Source organism: Bubalus kerabau, chromosome 22 (genome assembly GCF_029407905.1).
Source record: "Bubalus kerabau isolate K-KA32 ecotype Philippines breed swamp buffalo chromosome 22, PCC_UOA_SB_1v2, whole genome shotgun sequence".
In the NCBI taxonomy this organism is placed as follows: Eukaryota; Metazoa; Chordata; class Mammalia; order Artiodactyla; family Bovidae; genus Bubalus; species Bubalus kerabau.
In genome coordinates, this window is record NC_073645.1 from 44,864,898 (window position 1) to 44,880,764 (window position 15,867).

General features: G+C 47.6%; 1 protein-coding gene across 1 annotated transcript in view; it reads left to right on the forward strand.

Annotated features, from left to right (window-relative positions):
- The window catches only part of LOC129636726 (deleted in malignant brain tumors 1 protein-like), a 108,710-nt gene that overhangs the window by 36,071 nt on the left and 56,772 nt on the right, over nt 1-15,867 (forward strand). The window contains 6 exon segments of the mRNA XM_055560330.1: nt 1,509-1,580; nt 2,242-2,559; nt 4,252-4,290; nt 9,990-10,088; nt 10,601-10,786; nt 13,500-13,835. Of these exon segments, the coding sequence (XP_055416305.1) occupies nt 1,509-1,580; nt 2,242-2,559; nt 4,252-4,290; nt 9,990-10,088; nt 10,601-10,786; nt 13,500-13,835 (1,050 nt within the window).

Consider the following 15,867-nt stretch of genomic DNA (forward strand, 5'->3'; position numbering starts at 1 on the left):
GGGAAGCCCCTGCTGCTGCTGCTGCTAAGTCACTTCAGTCGTGTCCGACTCTGTGTGACCCCATAGACGGTAGCCCACCAGGCTCCCTCGTTCCTGGGATTCTCCAGGCAAGAACACTGGAGTGGGTTGCCATTTCCTTCTCCAATGCATGAAAGTGAAAAGTGAAAGTGAAGTCACTCAGTCGTGTCCAACTCTTAGCGACCCCATGGACTGCAGCCCACCAGGCTCCTCTGTCCATGGGATTTTCCAGGCAAGAGTAGGGAAGCCCCGGGTCATGTATTAGATGATTCCTGGCACCTGGAAGGTACTCACACAGCCATGGTTCCTTCTTCTGGTCCTGTGCCCACCTAAAGGAGGGCATGTGGGGATCAGAAGGCCCTGAGCTGTTGGAATCTGATCCCAACTGGTTTCTCTTCAGCTGAATAACATGGGCTTCCATGGTGGCTCAGATAGTAAAGAATTTGCCTGCAGTGCGGGAGACCCAGGTTCAGTCCCTGGGTCAGGAAGATCCCCTGGAGGAAGAAATGGCAACCCACTCCAGTATCCTTGCCTGGAAAATCCCATGGACTGAGGAGCCTGGCAGGCTACAGTCCATGGGGTCGCAAAGAGTCGGACACGACTGAGCGACATAACTAACTTTGCAGTCTCCATGTCATTAGAACAGGCACGTTGGATGCCATGCTCCTTAAAATTCTATGCTTTTGATGTTCTGCGACTAACAAGGAGGGCAGAAGTAGCCACATAGGTTAGCTGAATTAAGTGTACACCAGTGGGAAAGCAAAATATGGTTGTCAAAAAACAGAGCTGTAAGTCTTACAATAGAAATTGAGAGACACCTTACCCTCTAACATTTTGTTATGAAAAATTTCAGATATACAGAAAAGTTTGAGGAATATAACGGTTAACTCCTACCTGGATTCTATGATAAATTGATCAATCCATCTATCATTCATCAACTTACCTTTTATTAAGGTTTTATCTATGTGCTGAAGGTTCACCCCTGTTAAGGTCCAGTTTGATGAACTTTGGAGATTGTACACGGTTGTGTAATCACCACTGCGGTCAAGATGCACAACTGTTCCGTCAGCTCCAGAGGTTCCCTAGAGCATTTCAGACCTGCTACCTCCTGCCTGCCCCCTCCCCCAAGGATTTGCTGAGGGACTCTCCTTGCTTTGTTTGGGTGAAGTCATTACGCCCCTGGGGCGAGGGTAACCAAGAAAGAGGTGATGGCCCCCTGACAGCCCGCATGCAGCAGGCCACTCGGGGCTAACTGTCTTTGCTTTTGCAAAGTGGCCATGTGGCCCATGTCAGCTTGTCAACAGGCAGTAACGCCATGTTTCATCTGAAATGGGGATCTCGGGGACCGGAGGCCACTGGCCTTAGCAGCGTCATCATTATTCCTGCTGAATCCTGATGGGAGGCAGCTGCCCCTTGGAGTAGCTGTTTACCTTCTCGCGATGTTCTGACTTTTCCCTCACGTCACTCCTTCCTTTTCCCTTCATCAACAGCCTATGAGAACCTACTTCCCATGTCACCGGCAACATTGGTGGCCCAAAACCCACCTGCTTCGGCGCCTCCAGGTAAGGCCGTTCCTTCTTGTCTTGTGTCTTTGGATGGGACAGAGGTGACACGGTCACATGCCTTTCATCGCCCAGCAGGCCCCCAGGCTTATTCATACAACTGTCTCTGGGCTCCCCTGGAGCCTGTCATGAGACCTTATAGCTCCAAACCATTACCTCTGCCGCAGGCTATTGACCCAGGCAAATCTCAGGCCACAAGCCCTGGGGGTCGAGAACTAGGAAAATAGACTCAGCCTCCTGGGAGGAGTGGGAGGGTCACACTGCAGAGAGTGCAGAGAGCGAGGCTAGAAGGTGAGCAGTCTTAACCCAGATGTGATTAGCTTGGCATCAGTTCTCAGATTGGTTGGCATCAAAGTGAAATTTTGAGCTTCATCAACATTCTGGTTTCAATTGGTCTGAAGTCTACATGGTTGCAGTCAGCAGTTTTCATCTGGTCAGAGTCCACTTCCTGCAAATACGACTTAGGATTCTGTGTCAGGCCTTTAAAGATGGATGCCATCAGACGACTTAGAGCTGCACATTGGCATGGGACCCTCGTGGCAGCATGAAGGGTGTGGGTACAAAGCCACGGAAAGAAAGGAGAGCCAGGGTGGCAGAGGGCATTTGGTCCTCAACAGGCAGAGGGAGTGGCCAGCACCCTGAGACCCCTTTCCTCCCCCAGGAGGCTGGGCCCCTGTGCGGCTGGCGGGCGGCCATGGGAGCTGCGCTGGCCGCGTGGAGGTTTTCTACGAGGGAGCCTGGGGGACAGTGTGTGACAACCTCTGGGACCTGCCGGAAGCAAACGTTGTCTGCCGGCAGCTGGGCTGCGGTTGGGCCATGGAGGCCCCAGGCGAGGCCCACTTTGGGGAAGGTTCCGGGAAGATCCTCCTGGACAACATGCAGTGCAGGGGGCATGAAGAGCACTTGGACGAGTGCTCCCACGCTGGCTGGTTTGCCCACAACTGCGGGCACGGGGAGGATGCTGGCGTGGTTTGTTCAGGTAACCCTGCTCCCTTCCCGGGCAGAGCCCAGCTGGGCCCTTTCGAGAAAGTCCTTTCCTAGGGACAGTGTAAAAAAATCACAGTTGAAAGTAAAGCAGGACAGGAACTTCCCTGGCAGTGCAGTGGTTAAAAATGCTCCTTCCAGTGTGGGGAACTTGGGTTCGATCCCAGGTTGGGGAACTAAGATCCCACAGGCTGCAGAGCAACTAAGCCTGAGCACTGCAATTAGAGAGCCTGCAACAAAGAACCAGTGCAGCCAAAATTTTGAGAAAAGAAAAGAAAGCAGGATGTTTTTCACTGACAGCAGATGTTTTTATCTCTCCCACTTACAGATGCTGAATACTCAGTGGCCTTGCTACCAGGTGGGGAAGGCGGAATTCACATGTGCAGTTTCTTAAAACCTGGTGGGGGAGAATTCTGCAGGAAATTGAATGGGTTCTGTACTCCAAGCCCATAGAGTGGCTCAGAGATGTGGAGTCACTGACTGTCCACTGGGAGAGAGGAAGAGCCCTTAGAAGTCATTTGGTCCCACCTCACCTTCTACCTCTTCAATTCACTGTGCATTTCACGCTCAGGAAGCAGATTCAAAATTTCTTAAACTTCTGCACAGCGCTTTGGGATTGTGAGGGGCTGGCAGTGAGATGCGGGTGGGGACTGGTTGAGATGGGAGAGGTAGTTATGGACACTTTCTGCCCATGGGCAGCAGAAGGCTGATGGGCCAGACCTGGCCCAAGTCAAGGCTCAGTTTAATTCCTACCCTCTCCTTGGCTCTCTCTCTGATCCTGGGCATTCTGGCCCCACATTGCTTCCTTGTTGTTGGTTTTCCCACATGCTGTCAGCGTCAGTACCTGGAGTTTTCCACACTTGTGCCCCCCTTCCTTTATCAAACCCCTGGTCCCTTAATGCCTTGCCCTTGGCCAGCTCCTGCCAAAGGGTGAGCCATGACCAGAGCTGAGTGGACAAGGTCTGATAAAGCTGCAGTCACATCCCTTCCTGGACTGTCAGCCTCAGGAGGTGAGAATGGATTGGTCCTCGGCGAAAGTCTCCAATAGGAAGTTCTAGGTCAGGTGCTGCTGGCTGGAGAGATGTTGGGGACAGCAAGGAGCCACAGTGACCTTAGGTCCTGACCCACCATCTCTGAGCAGCACAGGTCAAAGGAAGCAGTCAGTCAGTGCCTCTTCCTGTACTTGCATTGCAGCCTCCTAACTCCCCACACTGGGGTCACAGAAATTGGCTACAGGAGCCAGAATGTCCCATCTTTAGTTTTCTTAAATTCCCAAATTTTAAAATATCTCATTTACATTCTCTGATTCTCTGTATCCTTCTCTGTCCTTTCTTTTTCATCTTCCTTTTTTTGTTTTGTTTTGTTCCTCTCCTCTTGCTGGTGTCTTGGGCTTTCAGAAGCTCCATTAAACTTTTCTTAGTACCTCTTGGAGATAAAGAGCTAGGATAACATGACAAGAGAATGTGTGCGTCCAAGTCCGAAAGATCTGGATCCGTGCGTCTTCCCTCCTGCACGTGACCACCGCCTGCGTGCTCTGCTTCACCCCCAGAGACTGGCTCAGGAGCTCTGGGAGGGGCCCTGATGATGTGTCTCTTCCCGGCTCCTTGGAGCCTCCTTGTGGGCTGTGTCACCCTCGGTGCCAGCCGACGACCCCATTGTGTCTGATGACGTCCTTTGTGTTTGACAGGTCCCCCTTTGGAAGTCATGGTGGAGACAGAGGCTGCAGGTGAGACCAGGTTGTCCTTGGCTGCCCTTGGCTGCCCTGATCATTGTCATCTAGCTCAGGCCCTAAAGTGATTTTTCAAGGAAATTGAGCAAACTACTACTGCCCTGTCTAAGTCACCCCTCTGAGCCTGCATTCTGAGAGATTTGTCCAGTAATGAAGGTCAATGAATTTATGGTTCCCGTTCCATTTCTATTAGTCCAAGAAGGTAATCCAAATGATCAAGTGTGGTCAGCCTTCCTGGTCTCCCAGCATGGACACCACATGTGCAGGACAGACAGGGGGCCATCAGCACAGCCACATTGCCAGGGCACTACCCCAGGGCGTCATTTCAGAGGGCTTTCACCTCAGTGGGCACCTGCTCTGCCCTCTCTCCTTCTCTGACTCTCTGTGTCCTTCTCTGTCCTTTCTTTTTCATCTTCCTTTTTTGGTTTCTCTGCTTTGGCCAGTACCCTGGGCTTTCAGAAGCTCAGGATAAGCTTTTCTTAGCACCACCTGGAGCTGAAGGGCTAGAATAACGTAACGCCGGAGGGCCTGGCTGGTCCCCGTAGGGAGGAGCCAGCTGAGCGTAGGTCCGCTTCCTACCAGGCAACCTGATGGAGAGCGCCGCCGCCGCAGCTCTCACCTCTCATTTTCAACTAAACATTGGACAGATGGATATACAGACAGACAAGCAGGTGGAGAATCAAATGGACAGGTGGATGGACAGATGGACACAGAACAAATCAGAGGTGGAGAGGGTGGATGACTCAGGGCAACTTCTTTCCAGTTAGTGGAGTTTCAGCGGACTAATTTCAATAAATGACGAGTGCTAGTGGGTAGAACACTGCCATCTTCATATATAGAAGCTCCACGTGAGCTTGGCCTTAATTGTGAAAATAGTAGTTTATTCATCATTACTGACAACATGGTAAACATCAAAGCTATAGGATATAGGACGCAGTGTAACCGAAACTGGAGTCTGGCTGCTCACTGCTCAAAAGCCAAGAAAGACAAAGTTGGTGGAAAGGAAAGTTTGCCTTATCTTGGATGCCAGCAGTCGGGGGCTGGGGGAATGGCACCTGTCCTAGGGCTGACTCCCCTTTCCCTGACATTCAGGGGCAAGAGCTTTTATAGGCTGAGGGAGGGGGCTACATGCAGAAACAACACAGTCAGCTCTGACCAGTGTCATCTTGATCTGGTTACAGACTAATTCAGTTCAGTTCAGTTCAGCCAGTCAGTCGTGTCCAACTCTTTGTGACCCCATAGACTGCAGCACTCCAGGCCTCCCTGTCCATCGCCAACTCCTGGAGTTTACTCAATTCATGTCCATTGAATCGGTGATGCCATCCAACCATCTCATCCTCTGTTGTCCCCTTCTCCTCGCACTTTCAATCTTTCCCAGAATCAGGGTCTTTTCCAATGAGTCAGTTCTTCTCATCAGGTAGCCAAAGTGTTGGAGTTTCAGCTTCAATATCAGTCCTTCCAATGAACACCCAGGACTGATCTCCTTTAGGATGGACTGGTTGGATCTCCTTGCAGTTCAAGGGACTCTCAAGAGTCTTCTCCAACACCACAGTTCAAAAGCATCAATTCTTTGGCTCTCAGCTTTCTTTAAAGTCCATCTCTCACATCCATACATGACCACTGGAAAAACCATAGCCTTGACTAGACGGACTGGACAAATTAATTAGGTACAGTTAATTTCCAGTTCCGGGGTCAGTTTGTTTCCATTTCCTCTGAGGCCAATTCTCAGAATTGTGGCAGCTCTGTCATGGGTACACTCTGCCCATCATATAGTTAACCTCTCCACATGGTGGGGGTTTCAGTATCTACAAGACAGCTCACAGGATAGGGCTCAGAATATTATTTACAGCCCTTCAGGAGGAACTAAAGGTCTCTGACTTTGCTTACTGACTGCATTGTTATTATTTGGTCTCCTTTGACTGGTTTTCCTTTGTTTCTGCATGTTCTCCCCTCTCTGATTAAACTTAGTCTTTAGCTAAAGCTTTTCTGCAGACAAAAGGCAGGTGGAGGACATGGAGGATGGGCAGGCCAGGACCATAGAGTCTTGCTCCATTTTACCAGCACTGGGGAGTAACCAAGGGAAAGGTTCAGGCTGATTCTGGATAACTGCCCTACCCAGAAAGCGCATGTCAGAGGCAAAATTCTCTTGAGATCAAGAGATACTGCAAACTTCAGACTTAATGTCATGTCCTAATTCCTAAGTTTACAAGAATTTTTTGACTAGGTTATACCTCTGCTACATCCTACGATGTACCAAACAAAGCAATGACCCATGAAACCTTTCAAGAGGGAAAAAAAAAATGAAAGAAAAAAGAATGTCAACTATAGTGAACTGAACAATGAAAAAAACTGAAATTCTGAAATATCTCTCTGCTTTTAGGAAAATCTCAGTGTGGCAGAATCATTACTAACTCATCTGGAGCGATCAGGAATCCCCCTAGGAATAAAATGCATGACAACATAACGTGTGTGTGGGAAATCAGAGCCAATGCATCTGACCACATACGACTGGCGTTTCCATACCTTAAGTAAGTCAGAAGGACTTTCCTTAAGTGCACCGTGTGGTGTAAGATTCCAGGCATTTATTTCTTTGGTTGATTCCTGTAATTATTATTTTTTTTTCCAAGGCCAAATTTGCCAGTTATTCCAGGTGTTTGTTGAATTCCTACTTTTGCATTCCAGTCCCCTATAATGAAAAGGACATCTTTTGTGGTGTTAGTTCTGGCAGTACTTTTTTTTTTTTTTTTTTTTGGTTTGAGAAATCTTTTAGATATTTAAATTTTATTTTATTTTTAAACTTTACAATATTGTATTAGTTTTGCCAAATATCGAAATGAATCCGCCACAGGTATATCTGTGTTCCCCATCCTGAACCCTCCTCCCTCCTCCCTCCCCATACCCTCCCTCTGGGTCATCCCAGTGCACCAGCCCCAAGCATCCAGTATCGTGCATCGAACATGGACTGGCAACTCATTTCATACATGATATTATACATGTTTCAACGCCATTCTCCCAATTCTCCCCACCCTCTCCCTCTCCCACAGAGTCCATAAGACTGATCTATACATCAGTGTCTCTTTTGCTGTCTCGTACACAGGGTTATTGTTACCGTCTTTCTAAATTCCATATATATGCGTTAGTATACTGTATTGGTGTTTTTCTTTCTGGCTTACTTCACCCTGTAATTAAAAGAGTCTTTTCTTTTTAAGTTTCTATTTTGAGCTAACTGTTGGAGAAGACTCTTGAGAGTCCCTTGGACTGCAAGGAGATCCAAGCAGTCCATCCTAAAGGAGACCACTCCTGGGTATTCATCGGAAGGACTGATGCTGAGGCTGAAACTCCAATACTTTGGCCACCTGATGCAAAGAGTTGACTCATTGGAAAAGACCCTGATGCTGGGAGGGATTGAGGGCAGGAGGAGAAGGGGACAACAGAGGATGAGATGGCTGGATGGCATCACCGACTCAATGCACATGAGTTTGAGTGAACTCTGGGAGTTGGTGATGGACAGGGAGGCCTGGCATGCTGTGATTCATGGGGTCGCAAAAAGTCAGACACGACTGAGCGACTGAACTGAACAGACACATAAAAAGCTACAAAAATAACACAGGGTCCCATGTCCCCTTCACTCTTCTTTCTCCATTGGTGACATCTTATATAACTATAGAATAGTATCAAAAACACAAGTCTGATATTAGTATAATGCTGTTAGCTGGAATATAGACTTACTCGGTTTTCACCATTTTTCACTTGCACTTATGTGTGTGTGTAGTTCTGTGCAATTTTATCCCATGTATATGTCCATGTCTAGGTCCTCTGCGTTTCCCCAGTGGCTCAGCAGTAAAGAATCTGCTGGCAGTGCAGGAACCGCAGGAGACATGGGTTCGATCCCCGAGTCGGGAAGATCCCCTGGAGGATGGTATGGCAGTCCTCCACTGCAGTATTTTTGCCTGGAGAATCCCATAGACAGAGGAGCCTGGAGGGCTACATTCCATAGGGTCGCGAAGTGTCAGCCACAACTAAAGTGACCTAGCCCACACGCACGCATGCACAGGTCCATGAAACCACCACTGCAATCTAGAACAGCCATCCCCAACCTTTTGGGCATGAGGGACCAGCTTCGTAGAAGACAATTTTTCCACAGATGGCGTCAGATGGTTTCAGGATGATTCACATGAATTTTATTTATTGTGTACTTTGTTTTTATTATTGTATAACTCCACGTCAGATCACTAAGCATTTTAGGTCTCGGAGATCGGGGACCTTTGATCTAGAAGCAGAGAGTGTGTTTCCCAACCACAAAGGGGTGACTACTTTGTCCTGCATGTTTACAGCCACCCCAGCCTCTGTCCCTAGCAGCCACTAAACTATTCTCCAGTTTTATGCAGTTTTGTCATTTTGAGACCCTTCAATCTATGGAGTCATACAGTATTCTTTTAAGATTCACTTTTCTCACTCTGCTTAAGGCCTTTGAGCTCCATCCAGGCTGTTGCCTGTATCAAGAGTTTGTTTCTTGTCATGGCTGAGAAGGGTTCCGTTGTGTGGAAACCAGAGTTTGTCTAACCATTTCTTCCAGTGAAGGACGTTCGGGCTGTTCCCAGCCCCTCTATTGTATGTAAAGCTTCTATGAGCATTCATACATAGGTTTTGGCATGAACTTAAGTTTTCATTTCTCTGGGACTGATGATTGAGAATCAATTGGTAGGTTGTGTAGTACGTACATTAAAGAACACGTCAAACTATTTTCCAGAGTGACTGCCATTTTGCATTCCTTCCAACAACATATGACAAATATAATTTCTCCATATCCTAGCCAGCATTTGCTGTGATTTTTTTGTATTTTTGTTGTTTTTGTTCAATTATGTCTGTCTCTTTGCAACCCCACGGACTGCAGGCTTCCCTGTCCATCACCAACTCCTGGAGCTTGCTCAAACTCATGTCCACTCAGTTGGTGAGGCCATCCAGCCATCTCATCCTCTGTCATCCCCTTCTTCTCCTGCCTTCAGTCTTTCCCAGCATCAGGGTCTTTTCTAATGAGTTGGCTCTTTGCATCAGATGATATCCATTAATTTTTGTATTGGAAAAATTTTTTAGCAAAAACCATTTTTAGCAAGCAGGTCTTGTATATGTGTTGTTAAATGTATATGTTGGTGTTTCTTTTTTCTTTTTGGAGTGATTGTAGATAATACTGTTTTATAATTTTGGTTTCCACATGTTTGTTAGAAATATGATTGATTTTTGTGCCCATGAATTTGTAGTTAAAATGAAATTCACCTTGTATACTTTGTATAGGGGTGTGTGTGTGTGTGTGTGTGTGTGATAGGGTGTGAGAGAGAGAGCTTGATAGTATGTGTGTATGTATTTCACCTTGCTGGTTGAAGATACAGATTCCATGGAACCCTCAGACCTAATAAAACAGGAAAATTTAAGTTTTAATATTGTAAACTGTCAAGGTTGATATCATTCATAGGTGAATGTTTTATGGAAACTAACCTTCAGAAAAAAATTATTTATTGCTCTTGACTTTTGCTTCATCAAACTATGACTTGGAACAGACATCTCATCAGGCTGAGATGTGAAAATGGTTTTCTGATTTCCACGTTCTGTACAAAACTTCACAATAAGGAACAACAAAATCAGATGACTTCCACAAAGCGGGCTGAGCCGATCTGGCAGTGCGCCTCCCTCTTGGGCAGGTCGGCTGCTGAAAGCCTGGACGCAGGTTGTTTGGACCCTGGAGCCACATCCTAGGGGCTGCCCATTGGCTGGCCCTGCCCTTGCGCCCAGGTTTCAAGGTACCTGTGGCCTCAGGGTGCTCAAGGCCTCATCAGGGTTACACCTACGATTCCAGGCTTCTCTCCCCTCTTCTAGTTAAAATCCCATTCCCAAAGGTAATGGCTCTCAGAAAAAAATGGGGTAAAAGGAATCGACTATGTTTGGGCCCACCCTGGTGGCTTAGGCAGTAAAGAATCTGCCTGCAGTGCAGAAGACCTGGGTTCGATCCCTGGGTCGGGAAGATGCCCTGGAAAAGGAAATGGCCACCCACCTTAGTATTCTTGCCTGGAGAATTCTGTGGACAGAGAAGCCTGGAAGGCTACAGTCCATGGGGTGGCAAAGAGTCGGACATGACTGAGGGACTTCACACACACACACACACACACACACACACACTATGTTCGAAAGATGACAGCCTTTTGATCTTGCCCCAGCCTCTTGATAGCAGCAGAATAGTCTGCCTCACAGCAGACCTCTGAGATCTGCTGAGGGGGAGACTGAAGCTCCCATGGTGCTTGCTTCCCCAGCCTAGACTGCACCAATGAGTATTTTGAAATCCTGGACGGCCCTCCATCCTCAGCAAAGTCCCTGGGGAAGACCTGCTCTGGAACCTATCTCACCTACTCATCATCCTCGAGCTCACTGACGCTCGTGTACCACCGAAGCTACAACAACATAGGGAAAAACTTCACCGCGTATTATTACTCTGAAGCCAAAGGTAAGAAAGGGAAAAAAAAAAAAAAAAAAGAAAGGGTGGCTAAAGGAAAACGATCTGGAGCTGGGCTGACTGCTCGGGGACTCTGGGATTTCGGGCGAGAGACTCAGCCTCTCCATGCCTCAGTCCTGTCCCTGTGTAATGGGGAGAAGAGAGCCTTACTTCTTCGGTTTGCTGTGAGCGTTCCCCAAAAAGATGCAAGTAGAGCCCTCTGCACGGTGATGCACGTGATAAATGCTCAATAATTGGCAGCCTCATCACGGGCTGTTCTTTCTCATGTAACCATCTGACATCAGGCAGCCCACTAGGAAGACACTGCTGAAGTTACTGTGAGTACTGGGTGGGTGTCTAGAGAAGAAGGTGCGATCCCAGCCTAAGGGAGTCTCATGTACAACCTAGAAGGAATCCAAGACAAACACTTGGCATAATTCAAGGACAAGTAAAGCACAGTGGCGCTAGTGGTAAAGAACCCACCTGCCAATGCAGAAGATGTACAAGATGTGAGTTTAATCCCGTAGTCGGGAAGATCCCCTGGAGAAGGGCACGGCAACTCATTTCAGTATTCTTGCCTGGAGAATCCCATGGACAGAGGAGTTGTCCTGAGGACATGCAGCGATGGGTCCTGTACTGTTTACCACAAAGAGGAAAGAGTCTGAACTGGTGAAGAGTTCTAGCATCCTCTGTGTCCAGGAAGCTGCTCATAAATCTCTGCAATCTTAGCAAGTGCCAGGGGAACTCACTGAGCGAGCTCGGGGAACATGCTGTTAAACACAAAGGAGACACTCTGGGGCACAAGGTGGGCCAGGGGAAGTCACTGGGATTGGCATTTAACAATTACTGATGATGATTCTCTTGTATTTGCAGACGCTGTTTCACAGACCCCACATCTCATCAGTGAGTCAACTGACATTACTTAATCTTCATTCCTTGTTCATGGTTATTCGCTTGTCCCCGCTCCTGGTGTTTTTACTGTCATGGTCTGACCTCTCTTATGTATGTTCCCTAATTTCCTTTGTAAATCCACCTTATTTGAGAGAGGCTGTCCACACAAATTACACAAGTATGAAGACAGTAGTAGAACTAAGTTACACACATTAACCACTGGGTACTGTATATTGATAAATTAGCCATTTGATTTCCTTAATTCCTGGTTTTTATCAAAGACAATGAAAGGCATCTAATCAGACACTCCACATGCAGGGAAAGTTAATAACAAAAACCTAAAGCAGAAGCTTGCAGAAGAAGGAGCTGTTTTCCCCAGAAGAGCACTGATGGTGAGTGTATTTTAACATGAAACGGCACAATGTAAACGCCAAGTTTCCATGGCTGGCCAGAGGAGGAATATTACTCTCGTTGGATCTCACAGCCCTGGCCAACATCGAGACTCACCTGTAAGGAGAATTTGACTTCGGAGGTCACAGAGTATAAGGACGATAGGAAAAATGAATCGGCCAGAGTTTTGGCATTTAGTGGAGATCTCAGACTTGTCTGCATCCTCCCATTTTACTCAAGGGTGTCTTCTTGTATCCACAGCAATCCCAACAGCAACACCCAGAATGGTAACAGCAAGACTAGGTAAGCCACGGAACACACGCACACACCCACTGTCCTTGCCTCTGGGTGACTGTGTTTATGTCTGCATCTGTAGCTGCTTCGTAGGCAGAGGCTGGACCAACTGCAAGTGGTTTGTCTACTTACAAATATTTGCCCGCTGACCCTGGGCAGACTTTTCAGGGCCATTCAGAGCTCTTGGGATCTTTTGGCTCTAGGATCCTAGAACGAGCAGAATTCATTTTTTCAGCACCTTTCGGAGTCATCAAAGTCCGAGCAACTTATAAGCACCCTCCAGTGGGTTTCTGCCTTTTCTTTTTATGGCCTGTCCTGCTCATTCTTAACCTCACACCTGTATCACTAATACACTTGTTCCAAGTGAGTAGAGTGCCAGACGCATTCCAGGGGCAGTGAGCTAAAATAGCAGAGAGAAGAAAAATAGTGAACTTCGGAATCAGGAGAAATGAGTTGAGACCAGCTACTGATCAGACATGGGATTTAGGCTAAGTCACTTTGCTTCTCTGAGCTTCCCAGTGGCTCACCAGTAAAGAATCTGCCTGCAATGCAGGAGCCATAGGAGATACAGGTTTGATCTCTGGATTGGGAGGATCCCCTGGAGAAGGAAACAGCAACCCACTCCAGTCTTCTCCTCTGGAAAATCCCATGGACAGAGAAGCCGGACAGGCTATAGTCCATGGTGTCACAAAGAGCTGGACATGACTGAAGCAATTTAGCATGCACGCGTGCACTTTGGTTCTCTAGCTATCAGTGTCCTCAAAGATAAAACTGGCTTATCTTCCTGAGTTACTATGAAGTTGTAGGTGGACACACAAACACATATACACACACACAAAAGCACTTCAGAAAATCACAATCACTGTGCAAGTTATTCTGTTTTTCTGCATTTAGCCAACACAGGTTGGCATATAGCTCTGGCCCAATAGATGTTCATTTAATGCATGTTTTAGGCTAAATATTGTTTTGACAGTTTTAACGACTTTAGTGTCACTTTAGTGACAGTTTTGTTTTTTATTTTCGTGACTAGTTGACTGACCTTTTACTGAGTTCTCCATCCCGAGCAGTCGTGTGGGGTGAGGAGCTCAGCTAGCCCCAGAGGAGTGAGCATGCGCCCAGGAGGCTATGCTCACCCGGTCTCTGTCTGCAGGGGACTGGCCGGAGCTGCGGCTGGTGGGCGGCTCAGGACGGTGCTCAGGACGCGTGGAGGTCCTGCATGAGGGGGCCTGGGGCACCGTGTGTGACGACCTGTGGGACCTGAATGAAGCTGAGGTCGTGTGCCGGCAGCTGGGGTGCGGTCAGGCTGTGTCTGCCGTTGGGAAGGCCCACTTCGGCCTGGGCTCTGGAGACATCTTCCTGGACAACATGCAGTGCGCCGGGGTGGAGCGCTACCTGGGGCAGTGCGCCCACTCGGGCTGGTCGGAGCACAACTGCGGCCACCACGAGGATGCTGGGGTCATCTGCTCAGGTAGCCTCTCTTCCTCCCGCCAGTCACCACCCAAGTGCCTCAGGACCACCCTGCTAGAATTCAGAGTCAGCCAAGGACGAAGATGGGCTTCCCTGGTGGCTCTGTGCTAAAGAACCTGCCTGCCAACCATGAGATGCAGGATCAATCCCTGGGTCGGGAAGGTCTCCTGGAGAAGGAACAAGCAACCCACTCCAGTATTCCTGCCTGGCAAATTCCACGGACCTGGAGGCCACAGTCCGTGGTTGCAAGAGTTGGACAGGACTTAGAGACTAAACCGCCACCACCAGGGTTGAAGACAGGATCCTCAAACATGTAGCATTTGATGTTTGCTTTATCCCTTTAGGGCTTCCCTGTGGCTCAGCTGGTAAAGAATCCACCTGCAATGCGGGAGACCTGGGTTCAATCCCTGGGTTGGGAAGATCCCCTGGAGAAGGGAACAGCTACTCACTCCAGTATTCTGGTCTGGAGAATTCCATGGACTGTGTAGTCCATAGGGTCGCAAAGAGCTGGACACAACTAAACAACTTTCATTTCACTTCACTTATCCCTTCTAAGTTGGTTGACCAGATGAGATTTCAACTGATTCCCAGAATAAAATCTTAAAATTTTCTAATTTGAGAGTAAGAATTACCAAAGGAATGTGTGCCTTACTGCATACAGACATATGAAAAAAACATGATTAATTATGGGGATTTTTAAGGAGTATTTCTAAATATCTTTGTTTAAAGGGGCAGCCAATGTAGTAAATCTAAGGAAGATTGTGGAGCTGGGCAAACTTGAGTCTGGATCTTGGAGCTGGTGATGATACTCAGACAGCATTTGATCAACTCTTAAGCTCTTGGAGCCTCAGTTTCTTCATCTGTAAAATGAGGAGACTGCTTGCTTTCTGGCAGGATTGCTGAAAGGGCTCCTTCAAGCTGTCTTTTGGATAGCACCTGCAGAGTATCAGTGCCTGACAAAGGGCTGCATTTTTGGCAGTTTTTACTACCATTTTCCTCATTCAGTCATCTAACACCAGAGAATCAGTAAACTAAAATGGCTGATTTTAATTGCCTTGAGACAGCTTTTCCAAAGTACTTTGGGACAGAGACTTCCACAGCGGTCTAGTGGTTAAGACTTCACCTTCCAGGGCAAACGGTGAGGGTTCAACCCCTGGTGAGGGAGCTCCGATCCCACATGCCTTGTGGCCAAAAAACCAAAACATAAAACAGAAGCAGTATTGTAACAAATTCAATAAAAACTTTAAAAATGGTCCACATTAAAAAAAAAAAAAATATATATATATATATGTTTAGGTGTGAACAGTTAGAAGTGAGTTAATCAGCTCTGGAAGGTCTACTAGTAGCCCTTTCCAATATCGAGCTATCTCTGTAAACTAGCAGCTGCAGTACCCGCTGTGATTCGAGAGGTTTGGTAAGTAGAACTTGAAAGAGCACTTGTTCAGAGACACGCCACATGAGACGGAGTTGGTGCCTGGAACTTTTAACTGGTTGTTGTTGTTCTGTCACCAAGTCATGTACAATTCTTTGCAACCCCATGGACTGCAGCACGCCAGGCTTCCCTGTCCTTCACTCTCCCAAATTCATGCCCACGGAGTCAATAGTGCTATCTAACCATCTCATCCTCTGCCGCCCTCTCCTCTTTTTGCCTTCAATCTTCCCCAGCAGCGAGGTCTTTTCCAATGAGTCAGCTCTTTGCATCAGGTGGTTTAACTGGGGGCACGTCTTTTTTAAATTAATTTATTTGTATCTGTTTGGCTGTGCCAGGTCTTAGTCGTGGCACTAGGGGTCTGAAGTCTTCCTTGGAGCGTGCTGGATCTTTAGACATGGCATGCAAACTCTCAGTTGCAGAATGTGGGCTCTAGTTCCCTGACTAAGGAGTGAACCCGGGCCCTTGCACTGGGAGCATGGAGTCTTAGCCACTGGACCACCAGGCAAGTCCCAGGAGGCGCATATTTTAAAACACTGTCTTGTTTGCTGGAGCATTCACTCACCCATATGCTTACTTGGAGGTGTCTTATTATCTGTGGCACATCCAACCCAGTCACAGC